We start from the raw sequence: 27,037 nt of genomic DNA, 5'->3' as shown, positions 1-27,037 counted from the left end.
AGCCAGACAAAACTGGGGGGGTTGGGGGGTGGAGGAGGAGGAGGAAAGGAGAGAGAGAAAGGCTGAGACAGAGAGAAAGCGAGATAAAGTGAAACAGAGAGAACGGGGAATAGAGGCACTGTGTTGGAGGTCAGGGCACAGACAGAAATCGGAGCCCCAGTGCTGCTCCTGTACCCCGAGGATTGTGGACTTTGTAAAGCCCCAGCTATCAGACGTTGATATACCTGCCTTTTTGTACCCTGTACATTCTTATGGAGGGCAGTATCTCCATATCACTATTGAGAACCTTCCAGTGAGAAGCAAAGTTCCAGCTGTTCCAGATTGTTTCCCACTTACAGACCATAAAGAAATTACAACAATCACATCTCATGCATAGAACAAAAAAAGTCTGACCTGTGATCTTCCCATCACATTCCCCAGCAAAAAAATCAACGTACAATGCCCTCAACATTTAAAAAACAACTTCCCTGGGCACAATAAAGGAGAGAGAGAGAGAGAGAGATAGTGACGTGGAATGATTCAGGGAGCAAATGTAGAGCTTAGGGTACAGCCACCAATTTAGCAGTGGGATAACAAGAGGTCAGATTGGTCAAGTACTTTAGATTAAAAAATACTCTCATTCCTTCTTCTTTTCAGCCATAGTCCAGCCACTGTGAAAGCTACTAAGGATATAACTTTAGGCAACTCCATCAAAACTGCACTCGCTTCCTTTGACATGTGAATTGCAGAATTCAATCTTTCTTGGGATTAGCTGACAGAGCACTGACCTGAGGTCTTGCTAAGCCTGGTGTGCTTTGGCTGGAATGGGACATCTGAGGCAGACTTTCTCTTCCCGGTTCCTGAGCCCCCTTGGTGTGACGGAAGTGGTTTGCGATCCTTCTGACATGCAGCCCCCTTAGAATGGCTGCCTGGGGAAGTATGTGAAGGAAACGTCAATTGCGAATGCAAAATCGACCAGAAATTAAAGCTAACTTTCATCACAAAGCAATAAAAAGAGAGCAATGTTCATCTACGATCTTTTGCAACCACAGGATGCCCCAAAAGCTCTTTAAAGCCAATCAAATATCTTTCTGAAGGTTGTGAAGTAGGAAATGAGGCCAGTTAAACAATGCACAGCAAGCTTCCAAAAAACAGCAAGTGTGTTAAAGACCAGATTATCTGTTGATTGAGAGGTGAATTATTAGGCTGGAGAACTCCATCACACTTTGTGCTGTCAGCTCTTTAATATTCACCTTACGATAGACTGCATCTCGGTTTAACAGACACAGAAACTGTTCGCACAAACAGGATGGTCAGTAGCTAGAGGGCACTGATTAAAATGGCAAAGAATGCAGGGGAAAATTACTTTCTTTTAAATTACTATTTGGAGTCAGCCTGCTTGCTTCAATCTCTCTATTCTCAGCTGTCTTTAGACTCCACAATCTGCAACTCCCTTCCTAAACTCTGCTCCTCCAACCATCAAAACTCTCCTCAAATTATCATTACATTTTTGACCAAGACCTCCTGATATTTTCTTTGTCTTCGCATCGTTTCTCCCTTCCACCTCAAAGTACCACTTCGGAGGGAGTTTTTCACATTAAAGCAACTTACCAAGAATTCTCTGACAGCAACATCCAAACCCATGACCACTACCATTTAGAATGATGAAGGGCAGCAGGTAAATGGGAGCATTAGCACCTGCAAGTTCCCCTCCGAGCCACTCACCATCCTAATTTGGAAACATACTAACTGTGTCTTCAGTGTCGCTGGGTCAAAATCCTGGAACTTCCTGCCAACCAACGCTGTGGGTGTCCCTATACCACATGGACTGCAATGGCTCAATATAGCACCTTCTTGATAGCAATTAGGGATGAGCAATAACTGCTAGCCCAGTCAGTAAAGCCCACATCCCAAAGACACAAAAAAATCATGGCAATTTGTCCAGCAACTTCTGGTTTGATACAGTTGGAGAAACTCAGCAGGTCTTTCGGCATCAGCGGGGAGAAAGCAGAGTTAACTTTTTGGGTTCGGTGACCCTTCTTCGGGCATTCAGTTCTGAAGAAAGGTCATTAGACCTGAAATACTGACTCTCGTTTCTCTCCACAGATGCTGCCAGACTTGCTGAGTTCCTCCAGCAATTTCTGTTTTTCTGTTTCAGATTTCCAGCATCGGCAGTTTTATTGCACTGTCGATCTGCACCGCTGTTTTGTCTGCATTCCCTCACTTGCTGAAACCCACTTTGTTACTCCTGTATGGACCCACCATGCCGCATCTATTCCCAGGTCAGGAGGGATACGTTTTTATTATGGCTAGTAATCGAGAGGCTTAGAACAATAATCACAGCTTCAAAGGAATTTAAAACTGAGTTAATTAAATTAACAGAGTGCAAAAAGTTTACGTCAGTCACGGTGACCATGAAAGCCCCGATCACCAGCTCACAGTCTTCAGGAAATTTGGTGTCACACCCACACCCACAGCAATGCTGCTGATTCAAAAGCTCTCAAAAATGGTTTAGTGTGTCCCTCGTTTGTATTGAAGTCCCTAAGATGGGCTGGAACAGTTGAAGGAGGTGGCTCACCATGATCCTCTCTTGGGCAATTTGGGATGGTCAATAAACACTGGGCTGGCCAGCAGTAATGGAACAGGGAAGGCATCGAGATGTTGAGCTCAACATTCTTCTGCCATTGGTGGGGCACAGGAATGAGGGAAGTCTCACTCAAACAGCTTTCCTTGAAGATTCAGCCGCAAATTAAGGGAATTGTTTGTACATTCGCCGAGTCAGGAGGTTGTTGGCTCACGTCCCGTGAAAGAGACGAGCCCACAATTTAGGCTGGCACTCTCACAAAAGGAGGGCTGTGGGGCCTTTGGGATGAGACGTTAAACCAGGAGTTTGTCTGCTCCCCAGCTGGATTCAGAGAGCAGCTGCCTCAATCCAAACCACGTGGAACCGCTGTAGCTCACCTGTTAGTCCCACGGAGGGGGGCCTCCCACGTTTTCTCTTCTCCTCGGGTTTCCCCAGCTCACTGGAAGACGGAGAGCTCTTCTGCGACAGAGCCTCCGGTGAGCTCTTTAGGTGCTCGGCCTGCTCCGGGGAAGCTTCGTGCGAAGACTTTTGCTCCACTTCAGGCAGAGCTGGTTTGGCTTCTTCCTCTTTCTTCTCCATTGCCTTGATCTCCCTGACCCGCTCATCCCCAAGGGATGGGGGAGCCCTCTCCCGTAACCTCTCCCTTTGTCTTGCACTGCCGGAGCCATTTTCTTTATTCCTACCACTTGCAGAATTCTGTTAAGTTAAACAAAATTTGTTATTCGAGATCCCAGAGATATACTGACCTAGGCACTGGAACACCTTACCACTGGGTAACAAGATTCAGATCAGAGTCAATGATTTCAAAATGCTGACACTTTGAGACATCACTGAATAACAAACTCTTTTGGCGATTTTAAAATTTATTCCCCATTTTATTCACACTTGCCTACCTACACCCAGCTCCCAAAACGCTGCCCGACTGATCAACCAAGTGGATGACCTGCTTTATACCTGATCAGCTGTAATTAACAGAGGTGTTTATAATCATGAGGGATTAAGGTGGAGAAAATAAACTATATCAAGTGGCTGAAGTGATCAGTCACAGCAAGACAATAGTTTACAACGTACCACATTTCTCTTCCTAATTCTGGGAACAGCATTATAGAGTCATACAGTACGGAAACAGATCTAAACATAACCCCAAACTAAACTAGTCCCATCAACCTGCTCCTGGCCCATATCCCTCCAAATCTTTCCTATTCATGTACTTATCCAAATGTCTTTTAAATGTTGTAACTGTACCTACATCCCTCACTTCCTCAGGAAGTTCATTCCAACCCTGGCAACATCCTTGTAAATCTTTTCTGCACCCCCTCAAATTTAACAACATCCTTCCTATAGAAGGGTGACCAGAATTGTACGCAGTATGCTAAAGGTGGCCAATACTTGAATATTTCGAGAAATAGTTTGCAGGGATTTGCAAGAAGAGTGAGACTAATTAGCGCTTTGGTTTGTTGCTCTGAAGAGCCAGAACTGACCCAGTAGGTTGAAGTGCTTCTCTCTGCTTCTACTCTATGAAGTCAGCTCTTCCTCAAAGGAAAGGCCTCTTGTCCACTTACAATCCCTCCCTGTTGATACTGGCACAGCATTGACACTGGCCGCCAGACTACACTATCAAAATCATCCCCCAACACACCTGTACATAGCGTAATCCTTGAAATACAAACCTATTTTAGGAGCTTGTCATGCGGTGGTAGTGCTCCTACCTGTCAACCAGGAGACCCAGGTTGAGTCCCACCTGCTCCAGGGTGTTATAACATATCTGAACAGGTCAATTAGAAATATCTACAAACACATTTCCCCATAACATTGTTAAAGGGTTCATTGCCGCACACTTGATTTCTTTGTGTCTAAATTACCGCAAACATTTGTAGCGCTCCAAGATAATTAATTGTTGCCCTGTCACTGCTCTGGTGACAAAGTAGGTGTGAATCATTTTTTGATGGGAGTAGGACGTTAAGTGCGAAAGTTTGATGACCATGAATCCGTATGAATACAGGAACAACTATTCAGTCCGCAAAACTGAAGTGCCTTTCCATTAAATCATTGCTAGCCTGTTCCTCAACTCCCATTTATCATTTTTTTTTCCATATTCCTGGATCTGGTCCTAACTAATAAAAAGCAAACCCAGCCTATCCAGCCTCTCCTTGTAACTTAAACTGTCCAGTCCTGGTAACATCCTTGTATATCTTTTTTTTGCACCCTTTCTCGTTTAATAACTTCCTTCCTATAGCAGGGCAACCAGACTCTAAAGGACAGAAGAATCTTGAGCCATACACAGCACTACACCAGTTCATGTCTCTTTTTCAAATGGATATCTGGATAACTCGGGAATGTGCCTTTGATTTGGCCAAAAATCCAGGAACTTGATGATGCAGGTTCAAGGGGATGTAGGGTTTACTCCTGCTCATTATATTCCTCTGTCAACTCATGAACTAGTCTCAGGGGCCAGGGACAGCCTATGTAACTATGTAGACAGAGTTTGTGAGCCTTACCTTGTCCCTCGAGGTCTTGGGAAGAGATTTGACATGGATTTTCTTTACAGTTTGCACAACACCATCGTAAAATTCCACTGTATAAGAAGCTGAAATGCAGAAAACACACCAGCCAGTCTCAGTATCACAACATCACTCTGTTTCAACATGTGAAAGACAAGTCATATTTGGAAACAACCCGAGGACAGTTCTCCTCCTCTCCAGGCCAGTCTCCCGTAACAGCCAGCTAAATCCTGTTCCTCATTTGCATTGAATTAAAAATAAAACATTCTTGGGGTGTAGATGCCACTGTCAAATCCGACGTTTATCGCCCATTCCCATTTTCTCCAAACTTGACACACTCTTTTTAATTTGTCCTCGGGATGTAATTGGCTGGCCCACGCTTAGATATGAAATAGGAGAAGTAGGCCATTCGGCCCTTCAAACCTGCTTCACCAATCAATAAAATCACGGCTGATCTGTTTCTATTCAAATTCCACACTCCCACTTGATTCCTCTCTCTAACACGGACCTCTCAAGGCTTACGAAAGGATTGTTACCTTTGTCTTTTTAAACTTATTTATTTTTCTACTTCCGTAACTAAGAAATTTGTACCAAGGTACTTTGTACCTAAGAGGGCACCATGTGTGGCGATACTATACTCCTTTCACTGTACTCTCGTACCCCGTGTTTGAGAACACGTGACAATAAAAGATCTAAATCTAAATCTACTTTCACCTTTAATACATTCAATGGACACCCCCAGCTCCATCACCTACTGAGGTAGACAGTTCAAAAGTCTCACAACCTTCAGAGAAATTATTCCTCTCACCTAGAAGGGTGACTCCCAATTTTAAAAGTGACCCCCTAGTTCTGGGTTCATCCACAAGATGGAAATGCCCTTCCCACGTCCATGCTAGAAATCTTTTAAATGTCCTAAGTACCCTTGCTGAGTACTTGCTGGGCCATTTAACGGAGCAGAAAGAAGTCAATCTTATTATTGTCATTCTGGTGTCACATGTAGACCAGACCATGTTAAGAAACAGGGTTTGCTTCAATGAAAGACTTTAGTGAACCAGAGGGTTTTTAGGGAAATCTGGTAATTTCACCATCATTATTAATATTCCACATTTACTAATTAGCTGAACTTAAACTCCCCCCCGATCAGCTGAAGTGGGATTTTAACTGATGCCCGGGTTTGTAAATTAAAAATCCTTTGGTGGTGAACAGCCTTTGTCCTTTACCAACCTAAAAGAGGATTGAGAAACCCTCATCGTAGCAAAGAAAATAATTACAAATCCAAAATTACTGCAAAATATATCAAAAATAATTACAAAAGATATAAAAATGAAAAATCAAGGCACAGACCCAAGACTCAGCTAGGACCCAAGGTATTTCGGTTTAAACAATGGGGTGGTACTGTTGCTCAGTGGTTAGCACTGCTGCCTCACAGCACCAGGGGCCCAGGTTCGATTCCAGCCTTGGGCGACAGTCTGTGTGGAGTTTGCACATTCTCCCTGTGTCTGCGTGGGTTTCCTCCAACAGTCCAAAGATGTACAGGTTGGGTGGATTGGCCATGCTAAATTGCCCATAGTGTTCAGGGATGTGTAGGTTAGGTGCATCAACCATGGGAAATATAGAGTTACAGGATAGAGTCGAGGGATGGGTCTGTGTGGAATGGTTTTCAGAGGGTTGGTGTGGACACATTGGGCTGAATGGCCTGTTTCCACACTGTAGGGATTCTGTTCCTCTATTCAAACATTTTCACAGACAAGAAGCAGATTTCACACACAAAAAGTACTGATCATCAGAGGAACCAGTGAGCTTTGCAAAAGGAGATATCACAGCTCATACGTACTCTCAGGAGGATAAGCCCTTTCTTCTTCTCATTACTCAAGTGTACACTATGTCCTGAATGGCTTGATACATTCACCTCTGATAACAGGTCTTTCAGCCAATCTGATAATAATTAATTATCATGGTTACCCTTTCAACTGCACACCAGAGCTCAAACAACAGGAAGTATGTCAAGAACATGACGACCCTTCACCACAATGCCTTCCATCACCAGGCAGCTGACCATTGATGCTCCAACTGATGAAACACCAACTTGGACAAATGCAGAAGAGGTAGAATATTCTGTTTCTTGGCGCATCTCTGCCTTTGAATAAGCTCATCCCTGATCTGTTTGTGTTTCAAATACCACATTCCCATTTCCACCAGCCAAGAAGAATCTATCCACCTCCGTCTTACAAATATTCAGTGAGCCGCTACTATCACCATCAGAGGCAGAGAGTTTCAAGGTCACACCAGCGTCTGATGTAACAAAAATCCTCTTCATGGTGCTTAAAGGGTAACCCTTAATTTTTAAGCATCGCCAACAACAGGAACAGAAAGTGCCGGAAAAACTCAGGTCAAGCAGCAGCTGTGGACAGAAAGCAGAGTCAACGTTTCAGGTCCAGTGACCCTTCTTCAGAACCCTTCTGAAGCCCAATATCTCAGCTCTATAAGATGGCCACAACAACAGTCGAATGTTTTCCTTCTGGCCACACTGGATAAGCTCCTTCCATCCACCCACTGGGCGACTTTCCAATGGTTTACTTTGCTGCACTTTGCTGAATGGGAAGATCCCAACTCCAATTGTTGAGGAACCTGCGCCATAATTGGTATATGCTAAGTCTGTTTTGTTTTTGGAAAACAATGCTTTTGGGAGGCAGTACATGAGCAACTGGGAAACACATGCTGTGGTCAGTCAATTGTCCTGGCTGTGGACAGGCAGATTGTCTTAGGATTTTCCTCATCTCCTCTCCAAGCCTGTTGCAGACTGATTGCTGAGATACAGACTGCTAACATTAGGCAGCACTGTACAGCCAGCGTAACGATAGGTGAACCACAACGACCTTCGTCTTTTGTCGGGCAATTGCGTCGTTCCCAAGCTGCACCAACAGTCTGCAGGACAGTGAAATATCAACGTGTCAAAGAATCATAAGACACAAATGTGCGTCTCCGATGCAGAGCAGCATATCAAAATGCTGACACACTGAGCACTAGGCTCTCTGCATCTATTTGGATGTGATCAGATTCCACTTTTCTTCTCTGTAGCAGGACACCTTGCAGCATACTTTTGATATTTGCAGCAAGACTGCCCCCAAGTGCAGCAAAAAGTGTCAGGGGTCTCTGGAATAAAGTCAGAGAGCTGTACAGCATGGAAACAGACCCTTCGGTCCAACTTGTCCACGCAGACCAGATATCCTAATTTAATCTAATCCCATTTGCCAGCATTTAGCCCGTATCCCTTTAGATCCTTCCTATTCCTATACCCATCCAGATGCCTTTTAAATGTTATAATTGTACCAGCCTCCACCACGTCCTCTGGCAGCTCATTCCATATATGCTCCACCCAATGTGTGAAAAAGTTGCCCCATAGGTCCCTTTTAAATCTTTTCCCCTCTCACCTTAAATCTGTGCCATTAGTTTTGGACTCTCCCACCCTGGAAAAAAAATCTTGGTTATTCACCCTATCTATGCCCCTCATGATTTTATAAATGTCTATAAGGTCATCCCTCAGCCTCTGACACTCCAGGGAAAATAGCCCCAAGCCTACTCAGCCTCTCCCTATAGCTCAAACCCTCCAGTCCCAGCAATTTCCTTGTAAATCTTTTCTGCCTCCTCTCAAGTTTAACAACATCCTTCCTATAGCCACCTGGCAATACACAAAACATCTTTGCAGCCAACATTTTATTGCTTCAACTAAAAAGACCAAGTCTGCTTCAACAGGGGAGAATCGCCCAAAAACGAAAGACCCAGATTGATCCAATCTGGCTTCACTATAATCTCAGCAGGTCACCCGTACAGACAGCACACCTTGGAGCAACCGAAGCCGGTCTTAAAATGGTGGACCTCATCCACATGTGCATCTGTCTTCTCTATTACCCACACTCTCCCTTTTCTACTTCTCCCCTAGTACGCCGCACTTCTTGAACCTCAACTCAATTTGTAAAAGGAGGCAGCCCTGCCTTCTCAGAAACGCGGCCAACCCCTCCCTGAGCCCACCTGGTCTTTGCAGGCTGCAAAGTCACAAGCACCCTCACTCACCATCTTTGTTGACTGATATAACTTTAGCTGGGTAGAAGCGACAGTCAGACCAGCAGGCCAGCACTTGTTCGCTGGGGCGGAACTCCTAAACAAAAATCAAACACAGCCACACACAAGGTTATCTAAGGTTCCAACACTGTTGACTCAAATGCAAGAAAACGCATCTGCAACGCGTAGCTTGTGTACTCAATTCGATATTGAAGAAATGTAACTAACATTTGCGGCACACCTTTCAAGTAGCTTCCCCATGAAGGTGGCCTTATAATAATACATGCCTGGTCAGTTCAGTTTTGTTTTAGAACAAAAATTTTGCTAATACTCCTGGAACAAACTGGAACTCCCTCCCCCTACAAGTCTCAAGTCTGTACCTATCCACCATGGAGCTTCACAGCAGTTCTGGAGGGCAACTAGGAACGGGCAATAATTTTTTTTTAAAACAAAGTCATTCACAGGATGTGGGTAATAATGGCTGGACCAACCCTTATTGCCCAGAGGGCAGTTAAGAGACAGCCACATTGCTGTGTGTCTGGAGTCACGTGTAGGCCAGACCAGGTAAGGACGGCAGATTTCTCTCCCTAAAAGGACATTAGCGAGCCAGCTGGGCTTTTATTCTGCAACAAATGACAGTGGTTACACAACCACCATGAGGCAAGCTCTCTATGTCAGATTTTTTTGTTGAATTCAAATTTCACCATCTGCCACATTGCGATCTGAACCCATGTTCCAAGAACACTGGGGTTCTCCTAGTCCAATGGCATGATCACTACACCACCAGCTCCCCCTAAATGCCAGCAACATTCGCACCCAGTGAACGAATTTTAAAAACAGTGGCTCAGAATGGAGATAATCCTGTTTTATTCCCATGTCAATCACTGCTAGAGGCCAGGAACAAAAAGAGGTATTGCTGGGAAAATCCAGCAGGGCTGGCAACATCTTTAGAACTGTTCTGAAGAAGGGTCACTGGACCCGAAACTTCAATTCTGATTTCTTTCCACAGAAGCTGCCAGACACGCTGAGCTTTTCCAGCAACTTCTGTTTCTGTTTCTGATTTACAATATCCACTGTTCTTTGGAAATTTTTTTGTTTACTGTCGGAGGCCAGATAGCTGTAAAATGTCTAGGATTGCTTTTACACATACAATCATTTAAAACCGAATAAAGGGATTTCAACAAGCACTTAAGATTAAAAGAAAATGCAGTTATGGAGAAGCTGTTATGGATGTGGGATAGCTCTATCAAAGGGCTGGCACAGGCACAATGGACCAAGCGGCCTCAAGAATCTGTGTCATTGACCTCAAGTTGTTGCTCTGTGGCAGAAATGAACCTCAGCCAAAGGGAGGCTGAGACTTTCCTGCACATTTTGGCTGGATTTGACCTTAATAAAAACGGTTTTTAACAGTTGCGGCATGTCCAAGGTAATAATCCTCACCACGGTGGGCTCGTCCAGCTTCGCTCCCTCTTTCCGCAGCAGTGGCCTCTCTAAAGGCCGGAGGTACACACTGTCCCAGCTGAACCATTCATCATATCGATGATTCCAGCGCTTGAAGTGAATCAGCACCTTCCCCTCTTCGTAATCAATCTTTTCAATGTGGGCTGTGTACCTGGAGGAAAACAGAAACCAAAGAGCTGGATCAGGAACCACTCCCACTACACTGCCGTGGGCCAATGTTCAACAACGTCCTTTATTGAGTTAAAGTCGGAAACCAGGCAGCAAAGAAACATAAAACAAGGCTGGATTTGCACTGGCTGTTGGGGCAACCTACTCGGGCACAGGACAGGGGTGCCTTCCAGCAGGAGGTCAAGTCGCACGGCACTTTCGAAAAATTAATTTACTAGTTGCAACTATGACCAGCCTTCACTGCTCATTCCTACTGCCCCCAGGAAGCAGGCAGTGAGCCACCTTCTTGAACTGTTGTTGACCATGCAGTGTGGGGGGACCCACAGTGCTTTTAGGAACGGACTTCCCGTATTTGGACCGGGGAAAGGGCGATGTAGTTCCGAGTCAGGATGGCGAGTGGCTTGGAGGAAGGTTTGAAGGTGGTGCTGTTCCTTACTGTCTGCTGTCCCTGTCTTTCCAAGTGGGAGAGGTCATGAGTTTGGAAGGTGCTGTCAGAACAGCCTTGGGTGAGCTACTGCAGTGCATCTTGCAGACGGCACACACTGCTGCTACTGAGCTCCGAGGATACAGAGGGTGGTCTTTCAGAGAGGAGCAGGGGAGATTTTCATGGTGGAATAACTAATATTCATCCAATATTCGTCTAAAATCACTAAATAAAAGAAACAGAACATCATGTCATTTTCACTCTCCTAATGGGATGTCACTGAGAGCCAACTGGGTACTGCACTTTCTACAACTCAACAGTGACTGCATTTCCATCTTGTTGACCACAATCTGCTTAGGGACAATCTAAGGTCACGAAAAGCACACTCTTTATTCTAAGGAAATCCAGTGCGTCATAAGGTTTGAGTCCACCTCTAGAAGCAGAGGGCTCAAACTTCAATTCAAATAGAGAACAGTGAAAAAAGAATAACCAATTCTAATAGCCTCCTGGATTCAAACAGCTGGTCTGCAAATAATGATACGTCACTTAAATTCTAAAACCAGCTGGGGTGCCCTGCTGGTGCTCAGTAACTCCACACCCCAGTCAAAACAATGCTAACTGGATAATGAGATCGTAAGAAGTGCCGATGCTGGAGTCAGAGATAACAGTGTGGAGCTGGAGGAACACAGCAGGCCAAGCAGCATCAGAGGAGCAGGCTCTGTGTTACAACTGGATAATGAAGGTGGCTTTTTAACGATGTTCTTCGATGTTTCTCTCAACAGAACAGTAACAAAGAGGAAATGTGGATAGAACTCTGGATTGAAAGAAGTGATCGGAAATATTCACCATGGCTTAAGGTACACAATTGCACAGCGTAGAAGTAGGCCATTCAGCCCTCTGTATTTGTGCTAGATCTTTTAAAAATCTATTCAAATCATTCCCACTCCCCTGGTCTTTCCCCAAAACCTTACAATGTTTGTTTTCTTCAACTATTTCCCCAATTCCCCTTTGGAAGTTATGATTGAGTCTGCTTCCACTGGCCTTTCAGACACAGTATTCCTGACCTTAACAGCTCACTGTGTAAAATTATTTCTCATCTTGCGTGTGATCCTTTTACATTCAATCTGATGGCCCGGGGGACTGACTCACCTACAGAGGGCTGTTGTTTCATACTCACTCAATTTAAACCATTTAAAAAAAAACTTACGGTGAGCCTCGAGTGAATTTTCCTTCGATCTTGTCTCTGCTCCCAGCGGAATATGCCCTATTGTCCCTACATTATTGACAGATTCCAAACCGGCACTGGACTCCAGATTGGATTTGAATACCCGGTGTTACTCATCATACAGCATTCATCATTTTAAAAAATTTCTCCCCACTCTCGCTTTTTAATCACCCTCTCCTCCCTGTTTCTCACTCGTGGACCAAATGTCGTGTCCTCCAGACAGTGTTAGAAGAGGTTCACTCGGCAGATTGCTGAGAGGTAAGGGTCGTCTTACTGGGAAAGGTTGAGCAGTTTGGTCCCATACTCATAAGGGATTAGAAGGATGAGCGGCAATCCTACAGAAACGTACAAAGATTCTGAGGGAGCTAAACAGGGTGGATGCTGCGATGATGTTCCCTCTCATGACAAAAGCTAGAAGCAGGGGCTGCAGTTTAAAGATGAAGGAGCTTCTTATTTAATGCAGAATTGAGCAGGAATTTCTTCTCCCAAAGAATAGCTAGTGTTTGGGATTTTCTCCCACAGTGATCAGTGGAGGCCAGGACATTAATTCAGCCTTGAGCATATTCAGGCAGATTTTTGACTAACAAGGTTTATGAGGGACAGACAGGACGGTGACCACAACCAGATCAGCCAAGATCTTTGTAAATTGTGGGCTGAACGGCTTACTCCTGCTCTTGTTTCTTATGAGCTCTATGCTTGAACTTTTGACCAGAACCAAACAGTCAGCCCAAACAAAGGCCTTTCAGCCCATCAAGGTCGTACCAGTCAAAAACAGCCACCTGACGATTCTAACCCCGTTTTTCAGCGCTTGGTCCATTGTTTTGCATGCACTGCCATCACAAGTGCAAATCTCAAAACAACAAACATTGTCTTCACCAGCACCTTAAGAACCGGTGCTCTCCATAAACCGGCAAAAATTATATACCTCAAATACTGGACGTTCACTTTTTAATTGCGATGTATGAGTAATCATTCGGGGTGCGAGCTAGAAGGCTCTCTGCCGATAAGTTTTACTTCAGGCAAAAGTGCATTATTATTAAAGTGATATAAGCTGTAAATAAAGTGTAATAGTCATGTGCATATCCCCCTGCATTACATTTCTACCCCTTAGTGTGTGTTTTTACATTAATTATGTGGACCTCTTGAACAACTGGATTATTTAACCAACTGGTACACTCCTGATCCCGTTGGTGCCAACTAATAAAAACTTTGCTGTACTCCTTAAATGTTCTGAGGGTTTCTGCCTCCACCACCCTTATAGGCAGTGAGATCCATATTCCCAACACCCTCTGCGTGAAAAAGCACTTCCTCACGTCTCCTCTGAACCTTCAGCCCCTTGTGTCAACTCTATTTCCACCTGGTCAATGATCCCTCCAGCAAAGGGGGATGAAAGTTTCTTCCTGTCTGACCAGTTCAGCAGCCGAGAGAACCCATGCAGCTGGTGAATCCACAGGCCTAATGACAAGAATTGAAGAGATTTCCCTCCTCCATTCTCTCTCTTTTTTTATCCACTAAGATCCTGCTACTGCTCAGGGCAAGACCACAGGATGGAACAAGGGATGTTCCTGTTGCTGCAAAAACAGAAATTGCTGGAAAAGCCCAGCAGGTCTGGCAGCATCGGTGGAGAGAAATCACAGTTAACGTTCCAGGTCCAGTGACCCTTCCTCAGAACAGTTTCTACACGAGAACCTACGACTAAAAAGGTCACAGTCGCAGGATAAGGCGCAAACATTAAGGACGGAGATGCAGAAGCATTTCTTCACTTGAGATGTTCATGAATCTGTGGAGTTCCCCTGTAGACCCTACATAGGCATCGCTCCATTACTGCTGCATTCCCACCACCTCACTCCCTACAGTTCTTCATCTCTCACAATCACAAGTCTGAGGCTGGTCAACTACAATTCTCAATGTTCAAAAGAAAGAAAACACCAATTAAGAACATAAGAAGAACTAGGAGCAGGAGTAGGCCGTCTGGCCCTTTGAGCCTGCTCCGCCATTCAATAAGATCATGGCTGATCTTTTCGTAGACTCAGATCCACTTACCCGCGTTCTCACCGTATCCCTTAATTCCTTTATCGTTCAAAAAAAATCTACCTTATCTTTAAAAACGTTTACTGAAGTAGCGTCAACTACTTCACTGGGCAAGGAATTCCATAGATTAACAACCCTCTGGGTGAAGAAGTTCCTTCTCAGTTCAGTCCTAAATCTGCTCCCTCTAATCTTGAGGCTATGCCCTCTTGTCCTAGCTTCACCTGCCAATGGAAACATCCTCTCTACTTCTATCTTATCTATTCCCTTCATAATTTTATATGTTTCTATAAGATCCCCCCTCAATCATCTGAATTCCAATGAATATAATCTCAATCTACTCAGTCTTTCCTCATAAGCCAACCCCCTCAACTCCGGAATCAACCTAGTGAACCTCCTTTGCACCCCCTCCAGTGCCAGTACATCCTTTCTCAAGTAAGGAGACCAAAACTGCACACAGTACTCCAGATGTGGCCTCACCAGCACCTTGTACAGCTGCAACATAACCTCTCTGTTTTTAATCTCAATCCCTTTAGCAATGAAGGACAAAATTCCATTTGCCTTCCTAATTACTTGTTGTACCTGCAGACCTACCTTCTGTGATTCATGCACAAGGACACCCAGGTCCCTCTGCATAGCAGCATGCTGCAACTTTTTACCATTCAAGTAATAATCCTTTTCACTATTACTCCTACCAAAATGTATGACTTCACATTTATTTACATTATATTCCATCTGCCAGACCTTTGCCCACTCACTCAATGTATCTATGTTCCTCTGCAAAGTTTCACAGTCCTCTGCACACTTTGCTCTGCCACTCATCTTAGTGTCATCTGCAAACTTTGACACCCTACACGTGGTCCCCAACTCCAAATCATCTATATAAATTGTAAATAATTGCGGTCCCAACACCAATCCCTGAGGCACACCACTAGTCACTGACTGCCAGCTAGAATAGCACTCATTTATCCCCACTCTTTGTTTCCTGTTAGTCAACCAATCCTCTATCCATGCTAACACTTAAACCTTAATGCCATGCATCCTTATCTTATGCAGTAGCCTCTTGTGCAGCACCTTTCAAAGGCCTTTTGGAAGTCTAGGTACACCACATCCACCAGGTCCCCATTGTCCACCTCGCTCGTAATGTCTTCATAGAATTCCAAAAGATTTGTCAAGCATGACCTGCCCTTCATGAACCCATGCTGCGTCTGCCCAACGGGACAATTTCTACCAAGATGCCTTGCTATTTCTTCCTTGATAATAGACTCAAGCATCTTCCCCACTACAGAGGTTAAGCTAACCGGTCTATAATTCCCCATCTTTTGTCTACTTCCCTTTTTAAACAGTGGTGTCACATTTGCTGTTTTCCAATCTGCTGGGACTGCCCCAGAGTCCAGCGAATTTTGGAAAATTACCGCCAGTGCACCTGCTATTTCTCCTGCCATCTCTTTTAGTACCCTGGGATGCATTCCATCAGGGCCAGGAGACTTATCAATCCTTAGCTCCATTAGCTTGCCCAACACTACCTCTTCCGTAATAATGATTGTTTCCAGGTCCTCATCTACCTTCGTCTCTTTGTCAATTACTGGCATGTTATTAGTGTCCTCCACTGTGAAGACCGATACAAAATACCTGTTCAATGCCTCGACCATTTCATCATATTAAAGAAAGGGGAAAGCCAGCAGAAGCACAATGGACCAAGCAACCTCCTCAACCATTACACAGACCATCAAACAAGCAGGTATCATCCAATGCAGCACTTACCATTTCTTCAGTCTATCACGTGCTTCAAGCCTGGCTCCCACCTCAAAAGTGATACCACGTCTGCTCGGAGGTTTCTTGGACATCTTCAACACATTTCAGTCTCTGTGCAAAAAGGATGAATGCATGCATTAACCACATTTCCAGCAGGGATACAAAAATGCATCCACTGCAATGTTCCAGGAGAACATAAGGCACGGGCAGACATATCACAGGCAGGGTATATTTCAAAGGGAAGCTCAATTAGAAGCAGAAGGGGGAGCACAATAGGTGGCAGGTTTAGCTGATGAGAGATGGGAACATCACGACAGGGTAACTTGTGGCTCAATGGGTAGCACTCTTGCCTCGGTGTCAGAAGGTCAGAGGCTCAGGTCACTCTCTGAAGACTTGTGCACAATGAAAGGTTAGGCTCACACCTCCAGTGCAACGCTGAAGGAGTGCCAACTGTCAAACAAGATGGGTTAAACTGAGGCCCCTTCTGTCCTCGCCGGTGGATGTAAAAGATCCCATAGAACTATTTCATCTATATAATCGATTTGGATGAGAATTTAGGAGACATGGTTAGTCTGATGACACCAAAATTGGTGGTATAGTGGACTGTGAAGAAGGTTATCTAAGATTACAGAGGGATCTTGATCAACTGGGTCAATGAGCTGAGGAGTGGCAAATGGAGTTTAATTTGGATAAAAGCAAGGTATTGTATTTTTGTAAAACAAACAAGGGCAGGACTCATACAGTTATTGGTAGGCCCCTGGGAAATGTTGTAGAACACAGAGACCTAGGGGTTCAGGTATTAATTCTTGGAAATTTGCATCACGTGTAGGCAGCGTGGTTAAGAAGACTTGCAAGAAGAAGACTTCATTGATGAGGAGGTTAGTTCAAGAATTTGAGATCAGACTAAGTTATTTTCAGACTGGAGTGGGTGGTGACAGATGAGGGTGGAAAACAGTTTTTTAATCTGACAGCATTTTCTTTTCCACTGCTGGACTATATCAGTAGACTTCATTGCAAGGTTTGGAAGGATATGGACCAAGCGCAGGCAAGTGGGAATAATTTAGTCGGGGAGTATAGTTGGCATGGACTGGTTGGACCGAAGGGTCTGTTTCTGTGCTGTATAGCTCAATGACTCTAAGAGCAGAGGCACCCTCCTGAGTGTCCTACCCAACAGTTATCCCAAAACCAACATCACTAAAACAAATGACCTGCTTTATCACAGCATGGAGGCTTACTGTACACGAATCCTACACTGCAACAGTTGACTGTGTGGCTGTAAAAGTGCTTTGGAATTTCCCCAAGGATAATGGAAGGCACTTTATAAAATCTGGTCTGTTTCTTTCACTAAAAAGTAACCTATAATCTTATCTCACAGTTTGTGATAGCTCAAGTTCTTTGAGAAGGTGACCAAACAGGTGGATGAGGGTAAAGCAGTTGATGTGGTGTATATGGATTTCAGTAAAGCGTTTGATAAGGTTCCCCATGGTAGGCTATTGCAGAAAATACGGAGGCATGGGATTGAGGGTGATTTAGCGGTTTGGATCAGAAATTGGCTAGCTGTAAGAAGACAGAGGGTGGTGGTTGATGGGAAATGTTCATCCTGGAGTTCAGTTACTAGTGGTGTACCTCAAGGATCTGTTTTGGGGCCACTGCTGTTTGTCATTTTTATAAATGACCTAGATGAGGGCGTAGAAGGATGGGTTAGTAAATTTGCGGATGACACGAAAGTTGGTGGAGTTGTGGATAGTGCGGAAGGATGTTGCAGGTTACAGAGGGACATAGATAAGCTGCAGAGCTGGGCTGAGAAGTGGCAAATGGAGTTTAATGCGGAAAAGTGTGAGGTGATTCACTTTGGAAGGTGTAACAGGAATACAGTGTACTGGGCTAATGGTAAGATTCTTGGTAGTGTGGATGAGCAGAAAGATCTCGGTGTCCATGTGCATAGATCACTGAAAGTTGCCACCCAGGTTGATAGCGTTGTTAAGAAGGCGTACGGTATGTTAGGTTTTATTGGTAGAGGGATTGAGGTTCGGAGCCATGAGGTCATGTTGCAGCTGTACAAAACTCTGGTGCAGCCGCACTTGGAGTATTGCGTACAGTTCTGGTCACCGCATTATAGGAAGGATGTGGAAGCATTGGAAAGGGTGCAGAGGAGATTTACCAGCATGTTGCCTGGTATGGAGGGAAGGTCTTATGAGGAAAGGCTGAGGATCTTGAGGCTGTTTTCATTAGAGAGAAGAAGGTTAAGAGGTGACTTGATAGAGACATACAAGATGATCAGAGGATTAGATAGGGTGGACAGTGGGAGCCTTTTTCCTCGGATGGTGATGGCTAGCACGAGGGGACATAGCTTTAAATTGAGGGGTGATAGATATAGGACAGATGTCAGAGGTATGTTCTTTACTCAGAGAGTAGTAAGGGCATTGAATGCCCTGCCTGCAAAAATAGTAGACTCGCCCACTTTAAGGGCATTTAAATGGTCATTGGATAAACATATGGATGATAATGGAATAGTTTAGGTTAGATGGGCTTCAGATTGGTTTCACAGGTCGGCGCAACATCGACGGCCGAAGGGCCTGTACTGCGCTGTAATGTTCTATGTTCTAAGTCATGCCAGGCTGGAGTTGTGTGTTTGGATCACATGGCTGAATCCAAGCGAATTCCTGGGAAATTTAAAATTCAGACTGGAATTATCATATGTGTATGTGTGCGCGTGGAACCCTCCAAAAAAAGTCCCTTAAAGTCTGAGAGTGGGAGAGTTCTGACTCACTTTGGCTTAATAGTTACCCCAGGGAATGTTACGAGGATAAGAAACCTATTCTAACTCAGGGTCAGAATAAGGGCTCTCTGGCAATCCACTGCAGAACAAAATCAACTCCCCTCAGGTCTCCATTAGTGATGGCAAGCATCAGCAACTTATGTCTCCATCTAGTGGTCTGAGTGCCGAGGTCACATATAGATAAGGACGGCAGTCAACTGTGAATCAAAGAATCCCTACAGTATGGAAGCAGGTCATTCAGCCCATCAAGTCCTCACCAACCCTTCAAACATCATCCCACCCTATCCCCAACAATGTGTACACTCCACACAGACAGCAGTTTGAGGATGGAATCGAAGCTGGGTCCCTGGCACTGAGAGGCAGCAGTGCTAACCCCTGAGCCACTGTGCTGCCCCCAGTGTGGCTCAATCAAACTTGAGGTTTTTGGAATGCTGTTTTGCCTGGAGAGGAGAAAATTGAAAGATGATTTGATGGATATGCTCAAAATCATAATGGGTGAGGATGAAATAAATGGGGGTGGGAACCTTTCCAATTGATGGAAGGATCGAGAATGAGGAGCCACAGATTTAGGGTAATTGGCAAATGGAGCAACGGTGCCACGAGGAGAAATGTTTTTCTTGCAGCGAGTGACTAGGAATGCACTGGCAGAGTGCGGTGGAAGTAGATTCATTCGAGAGAGAATTGGGTTATTTTCTGAAAAGGAAGCATGTGTAACGATCCAGGGAGAAGGCAGCAGAACAGCTCAAAGTGAATTACTCCTTCAGAGAGCCAGTACAGGCATGATGGGCTGAATCTCCTCCTCCTGTTCTCTAACAGTCTGTGTCATGCGCCTGAAGAAGAAAGGAGGTTGGTTCAAGGATTTGAGATCAGACTAAGTTATTTCCAGACTGGAGTGGGTGGTGACAGATGAGAGTGGAAAACAGTTTTTTGATCTGACAGCATTTTCTTTTCCACTGCTGGACTGATCAGTAGATTTCCTTCATCTCGTGAACCGTATGTGGGCCAGCATTACTACCCTTTCCTGTGCTTTGGAGATTCGCTTCCAAGAAGCAGTAACCCAGTCGACTAAGTTTGAGTCTCACAGACTGTTTTGCAGAGTTATAACATGAAAGTACAGCACACTTTGGATCCCACATGATACTGTGTGCACTTGCTTCTCACGGTTAAGCTACGCTTGGGAGCACTGCACACAGTTCTGGTCCGTGGACTGCAAATTAGGAAGTGATAACGGTTGCAAAGAAAATCCTAAAAACTGAGAGGCTGCAACTTTTCACAAACGACTGAATGGTCTGAGGTTCCTTCCTCCACAGAAAGCAGAAAAGTGAATGATTAACGGGCTTTAAAATTAAGAAGGGAATAGCTAAGTTAGATGTAGAGAAGGTGTTTCTCGGTGGTGGTGAGTAGGGGTCACAACTGCCTTTATTTATGATTGCCAGGCTGCAAGAAAATGTCTTTATACAAAGAACAGTTAAAAATTGCTACTGAACAGAGCAGTGGAAGAAAATTTTACAGGTACATAGCAAGTGCAGATATAATAGGCTGAATGGCCTTCTTCTGTGCTGTAATGATTTTATACATTTGACAGGGAAGCTCCACAAGCGTCTGAAGGAGAAAAGAATAGAAAATGCTGATAGTTTTAGAGAAAGTGGATGGGTGAAACATCACGTGGAACATAAACAGCAGTATAGACCAAGGGGGAAAACTGGCCAGTCTCCATGCTGTACTTTCATGTTGCAACTCTGCAAAACAGACTCAAACTTAGTCGTATGGGTTACTGCTGACACAGGTACAGGACAGAGCATTAGCACAGCTCTCTGGTAGTCAAATGTGCATCATTTCCAATTAGATACGCAGCAATGTTAGGGATATTATTATGCATGTTCAGCATTGAAACAGAGCGTGACTACAACGTTAAGGGTAGACCAGGGTTCACAGAATCTTACAACCCTAGAGTGTGGATCGGCCGAATGGCCTGTTTCAAGTCTGCACCAACCCTCTGAAGACCATTCCACCCAGAACCACCTCCCTACCCTATTCCTGTAACCCTGCATTTCCCATGGATAATCCACCTAGCCTGCACATCTTTGGACTGTGGGAGGAAACCGGAGCATCCGGAGGAAACCCACGCAGACATGGGGAGAATGTGTAAACACCGCACAGACAGTTGCCTGAAGGAGGAATCGAACCTGGGTCCCTGGCGCTGAGGCAGCAGTGCTATTCACTGAGCCACCATGCCACCCTTGACTTGAGAAATCCAAAATGGAATAAAGTAAACCTTTATATCAGAATGGACATTTAATTTACTTAACACAATGACTTCCATTTACATAGCACCTTCAATGTGGTACAACATTGCAAGGTACTTCACAAGGCTCTTTCAGGCACAATTTGACACTGAGCCCGAAAAGGAGCTGGGCAGCTAAGACCTGGACCAAAGACAGATGAGGCCTTCAGTAACTCAAGAGAGCGATGATCTAGGGTGAAGGAACAGTTGTCTCGATGACAGAGGGGACGCCTGCCTCTCAGTGCCAGTATCTTTGAAGCCACAGTTTAATCCTTTCCAAATTGCTGGAGGCCTTTTCAACACTCATGCCACTCAGAACAATCTCTGTGGAGAACCATTGGATAAACTGTCAAACTTGAGGGCTGGGTACTCTCCAACACACTGACAAAATATAAAAATCCATCTAAATTCCTGAACAGAAATCTTAGTTCAGTTCTATCACTGAGACCAGGGAAGAACGGAATCTCAGGCAGATACCAACCTTTCAAGGTTTGCTCTCCCAGCCTCTGATGCCCCTCATGAGGTGACTGTTCTGGAATTACTATCTCATATTCACTAATCCACTAAAGCCCGAGTGACAAACAACATGCTTCAATTTGCATATAATCAACAGCTCAAGAAAACAAACTCGTTCCTGGGTATCCAATGCAAGCTTTCAGTAACTGTGTTAGCTACAGAATGGTAATGGCTATACACTGAGCGGACATCATTCATGCCAACTGCTGAGCAGATGAAGAAATGCAGATCCTGACTGCATATTTCAGCGTCAGTGAGTAATGCCCAAGTGACTGGTTAGCAACACGCTCCACCATGATTCAGTGTTTACATCAAACTCCCTAACCTAAGAGCTTTTGTTTCATCAACACTCTGACTGGTCCAAAAAAAATACCTGAAAGAACTGTGGATGCTGGAAATCTGAAACCAAAACAGAACGTGCCAAAAAATCTCAGCAGGGTCCGGCAGCATCTGTGGAGTGGAATCAGAGTTAACGTTTCAAGTCCAGTCAGAATGGACTGGTCTGCTGCTCTCCCCAGCTGCTTGCCCTCTCTAAGCTTCAGCTCATCCTCTTCCTATTTGTTCATGAGATGGGCACACTGCTGGTTGGGTCATCGTTTATCGCCCATTCCTTAGAGAAAGCGGTGAGCCACTTACTTCAACCACTGCATTCCTTACAGTACAGGCATCTTCAGAGCAACACCAGGGAGAGAGTTACACGATTCTGTTCCAGCAACAATGAAGGCACACAATACAGTTCCAGGACAGGGTGGGGGGGTGGTGACTTGGAGGGGATCTTGAAAGCCACGTGACTTCCGCCCTTGACCCTCTGGCTGGGAGAGGTCGCCGATTTTGGGGGGTGTTGAAGGAAGCCGAGTGAGGTGACACACTGCACCTTGAAGATGTGTACCATTCTAAACTCCGTTGCCCCGGGTCTTAACTCACACCACGTCCTGTTCCCCCCACTACCCCTGGGCTCACTGACTGACATCGACTCCCAGTTTATGGAGTTTAAAATTCTCAGCCTCCTGCTCAAACTCCTCTCCATCTCTCATCTCCCACAGTCTCGCCACCACCTCTTAAGAACTCCACATCACTTCAATCCTAATCTCTTGTGGATTTCCTGTTGGCTTCACCAAATGCCTCTGGGTGTCCAGGCCCTAAATGAAAGAATTCACTCCTCTCTACCTTTCTACATCTCCGCTTAGCCTCCTGTGAGACTGTAAAAACCCACCTTTTTAATACAAGTTACTTCCTAATATCTCCTTTTCTAACTCAAAGATAAATTCTGTCGAAAATGTTCCTGCGAAGGGTTTTACGAGGTTTTTTTTTAAACAGAACTATACAAATGCAAGTCATTGTTGTTACGCAAGGCCAAGCACCACAATGCAATAAGCAATTTTATACATTCCACAGTCGACTGAGTAACAGGATGCCCTCAGGGAACACAGTAACTGCAAACACCTTACACTAAGGTGGGATCAGATGGTATACATTAAACAAACTGAAGAATGACCTTCAGCTCTATGCTACTTCATCACACCCGCAAAATGCCTCGAAGCACCAGCCCATGGGGGTTGGCACAAATATCACCCCATCCAGGTGCTACACTACTGCAAGCTCACCTCATCCAACACCACTCTCCTTGCAAATGGTCACAAATGCCCCTCCCTTCTCTCCAGGAGGAGAGAACTGGTAAATAAAGGTAAAGTCAACGAATCCTACTAGACGTACGGCTACTCCCTCATTAGAGAGGCGACTGGTGGTGGTTTAACCTGAGGGTCACCACGCCTCAGGCGAGGGGAGAGGTTATGAAGGAGAGCCCTTCATGGTAACCTCATTCGGTGCAGGAATTGAACGCACTCTGCATTGCAAACCAGCTGTCCAGCCAACTGAGCTAACCAACTCCCCACCACCCCCCCACAGTATTTTTTTTCTTTAGTCATGAACGGGATGAAGGCGTCGCTGGCTAGGCAGCATTTATTGCCCATCCCTAATTGCCCAGAGAGCAGTTCAGAGTCAACCACATTGCTGTGGATCTGGAGTCACATGTAGGCCAGACCAGGTAAGGATGGCAGTTTCCTTCCCGAAAGGATGTTAGTGAGCCAAATGGGTTTTTCCTGACAATCAATAATGGCTTCACGGTCACCATTAGATTCTTAATTCCAGGTATTTTTTGAATTCAAATTCCACCATCTGCCGTGGCAGGATTCGAACCCGGGTCCCCAGGACATTATCTGGGTCTCTGGATTAATAGTCCAGTCTTAATACCACTAGGCCATCACCTCCCCAATAATGCTTTAATACAGTAGTAAGCTCCTTTCTGGGCAACCCATCTCTGGTATGTTTTCCAGAGGGTTATTACTCACCTAGCAGTCAGTACATCACCTACACCAGTACATGCGCACATGAACATGCGGACATGAAACTAGTAAAGCCCATTCAGCCCTTCGAGCCTGCTCCACTATTCAATAAGATCAGGCTGACCTGATTTTAACCTCAATTCTACATTCCTGCATATCCCTGATAAATCTTTCAACCCCCTTGGAAATGAAGGACCTACCCACACGTGCCTTAAAATGATTTAAAGTGTGCGCCAGAACCCGGGTTGATTTTTCTGGTTGCTGCCTTAGAGAAGCCATGGTCAGAAATATCGCACCCACTCATGCAAAGGGGTTCGGGGGGGTGCGGTGTCACAGGGATACTGAAGGGAGCATGTAGGTGAGGGGACAGAAGAGCCAATCTCAATGAATTGCTGGCTGCAGATCACAGTATCACTGAGCACTGGGATGTCACGTTCTCTGTCCTGAGGTATTTCTGGATCATTAGAAATTTTGATGGCTGTGAATAACCAGGGCTTACTGCCCTGGTTAACGAGTGGCGTGCTCAAAGTTGGCTGTGCTCCCTGGAGGAAATTACTCGGCAGGGATCAGGAACTCACAGAGAGTGAAAACTGCAGCTGTTCCACTCTTCCACATTCATCTGGTTAAACACATGTTCAAACAGCACTGACTCACTCCCAGATTCGCAACCAGCAGGAAACAAGTGGTTACGCAACACAGCTCAACCCTTACCCTGACAAATCCATGGACAGTCTCCAAACATACATGTTATGGTAACATACAGACTCAAAGAAAGTGGTAGGATTACAATTTGAGGCCCCCGATCGGGACCAAAGATTCTGAGAGATTTGGACAAGCAGGTACCTCTCAAATCACTGGAGAAGTCCCACCAGTCAAGTCTGGTGCCACAGGAGATAGTCAACAGCAGTTGCCTCCATTCAAGCCCAATTGCCCTATGTTCAGAGATTCATAGATTCATAGAATCCCTAAAATGTGGAAGCAGGCCACTCGGCCCATCAAGTCCACACCAACCCTCTGAAGAGCATCCCACCCAGACCCAACCCCTCCGACCCTATCCTTGTAACCCTGCATTTCCCATGGCTAACCCACGTAGCCTGCACATCCCCGAACACTATGGGGCAATTTAGCATGGCCAATCATTTGACCTGCACATCTCTGGACTGCTGGAGGAAACCCACACAGACACGGGAAGAATGTGCAAACTCCACCCAGTCACCCAAGGCTGGAATCGAACCCGGGTCCCTGGCACTGTGAGGCAGCGATGCTAACCACTGAGCCACCGTGCCACCCCTTCACAGGCTAATTGTTCCAAACCTGCCCCACTGGACTGAGCATGCTCATGTGCCAGATACCTGTATCAGTTAACAAAACCTCAAGTCACATCAGGAGACTCCCAGGACGTCAGTGGACACTTTGAGGGACATCCTCAATCATCCCTGAAGAGGATGAATATCCCCACTGACTGACTCATGGGAAAGCCCGACTTGTGACCGAGCAAGGTAGACCAGACTTGTTCAGGAAGGCAGCAAACACATATTGGGAATGTGCAAAGGCACCAGATGTTGAGAGCACGCAAACCTCCAAACAACCCTCCCCTACCCAACCGTTGAGGCACCACCTCCCGCAATCAACCCACCAAAACATAGCGGACGCGAGGTCACCCTTAATAGGGCAGCCCAACTCAGAATACGCTGCTGTGGGAGGGCCTCCATCCCCAGGGGAGATGTATCCTCACACAGAGAGAGAGGCTTGCACTGCCTCTACTCCACAATCTGATGAAAACAGCAAAACACAATCTAAGAATTTATCATAAAGTGACATTTCTCCATATAGTAGTCCTTTGCTTAATTACTGCTGCTGAGGGGGGCTGGTGAGATGGATTGGGGATTTTTTTGGGGGGCAGGGGGTACAAATGAATATATAACAAAGGAAGAGGACATCAGCTCCATCATGCTCACTGCCTGCTATCTAACTGGTCCCTCTGCCCTGCAAATATCTTGCCCTTTAAGGATCAGCAAGTTCCTCCTTTGAAACAATCAGGAAGAAAAAACATTTCCTCCACACAACAAACAAAAAAAGATTCATGATAGTAAAGATATTTTACATACTCAAGGATTATGTCAAGGTCTTGCTGAGGGGACAGAGATTTACCAGAATGGTATCAGTTATGGGAAGAGAGTGAAGAAACTGAGGCCAAGGACAGATAGTTAAAACATTTACTTGAGCAAAACTATTCACAATCAAAGAAAGAGGAGCTGTTCAGGCACTAAACAGAGGTCACAGATTTGAGGTGATTTGCAAAAGAACAAGAAGAAGTAACGAGTAAGCTTTTTTTCTACCACCAAGTTTTGACAATTTGTGACACACACAGCCTGTACCATTAAAAAGGGAACTGGATAAATACACTTCTTGGAGAAAGTTACAGCTGGGGAGATAGAGAACTGAATAAACACTTGGGGTAAAAGTACTCCCAAGGTTACTGGAAAAGCGGGAGAATGGAGGGGTGGGGTGCTTGAAAGGATGGCTTGACCCCAAAGATACGGAGAGCCAAGTGGCCCGTCTGTGAAGTGCAGCATCCCATCAATATACAATGGGATGGAGCTGACAGCCCCTTGAACGAGAGGGGGGACTTGGTAGAGCAGGGCGAGGAAGAAGATATGATTAGTCATGTCTTATAAATTCTAATGTGGAGGCAGAGGGATATCGGGGGCTGCACGCATGGGAAGGTGTGTGGGTTGCAGTGGGGTGTGGGAAGAGGGGAGGAGTCGGTGGGGTGGCAAGGGAGCACTTAGTATGGGTTTGGGGGCTGTGTTAGAGTGTGGCTTTGGCAGGGGTAAGGTATGGGGGTGGGAGGAGGGGGTTCGGTTTGAGGGACTGGGAATGGGGTGTGGGTGGGGCCAGTTGGGAGGTGAATTGGGATGGGGGTGGGGGT

The 27,037-nt window shown here is 45.3% G+C and overlaps 1 protein-coding gene across 4 annotated transcripts in view; it reads right to left on the bottom strand.

The window, feature by feature from the left end:
• The window catches only part of LOC109932966 (PHD finger protein 20-like), a 53,984-nt gene extending 37,687 nt beyond the window's left edge, over positions 1 to 16,297 (bottom strand). For 3 of the 4 annotated variants that reach the window (XM_048608399.1, XM_048608400.1, XM_048608401.1), the window contains exons 1-6: positions 16,194 to 16,297; positions 10,564 to 10,735; positions 9,136 to 9,220; positions 5,062 to 5,150; positions 2,941 to 3,259; positions 768 to 908 (exon numbers count right to left, since the gene is read on the bottom strand). In XM_048608399.1, the coding sequence (XP_048464356.1) occupies positions 768 to 908; positions 2,941 to 3,259; positions 5,062 to 5,150; positions 9,136 to 9,220; positions 10,564 to 10,735; positions 16,194 to 16,276 (889 nt within the window). In that variant the 5' untranslated portion in view covers positions 16,277 to 16,297. The remainder of the gene's footprint in view (positions 1 to 767; positions 909 to 2,940; positions 3,260 to 5,061; positions 5,151 to 9,135; positions 9,221 to 10,563; positions 10,736 to 16,193) is intronic. The other variant, XM_048608402.1, reaches the window with a different exon arrangement.
• Positions 16,298 to 27,037: the final 10,740 nt, after the last annotated feature.

Source organism: Rhincodon typus, chromosome 19 (assembly GCF_021869965.1).
Source record: "Rhincodon typus isolate 14 chromosome 19, sRhiTyp1.1, whole genome shotgun sequence".
NCBI lineage: Eukaryota > Metazoa > Chordata > Chondrichthyes > Orectolobiformes > Rhincodontidae > Rhincodon > Rhincodon typus.
The sequence above is the reverse complement of the archived record's forward strand: the minus strand, read 5'-3'. Positions and strand labels throughout refer to the sequence as shown.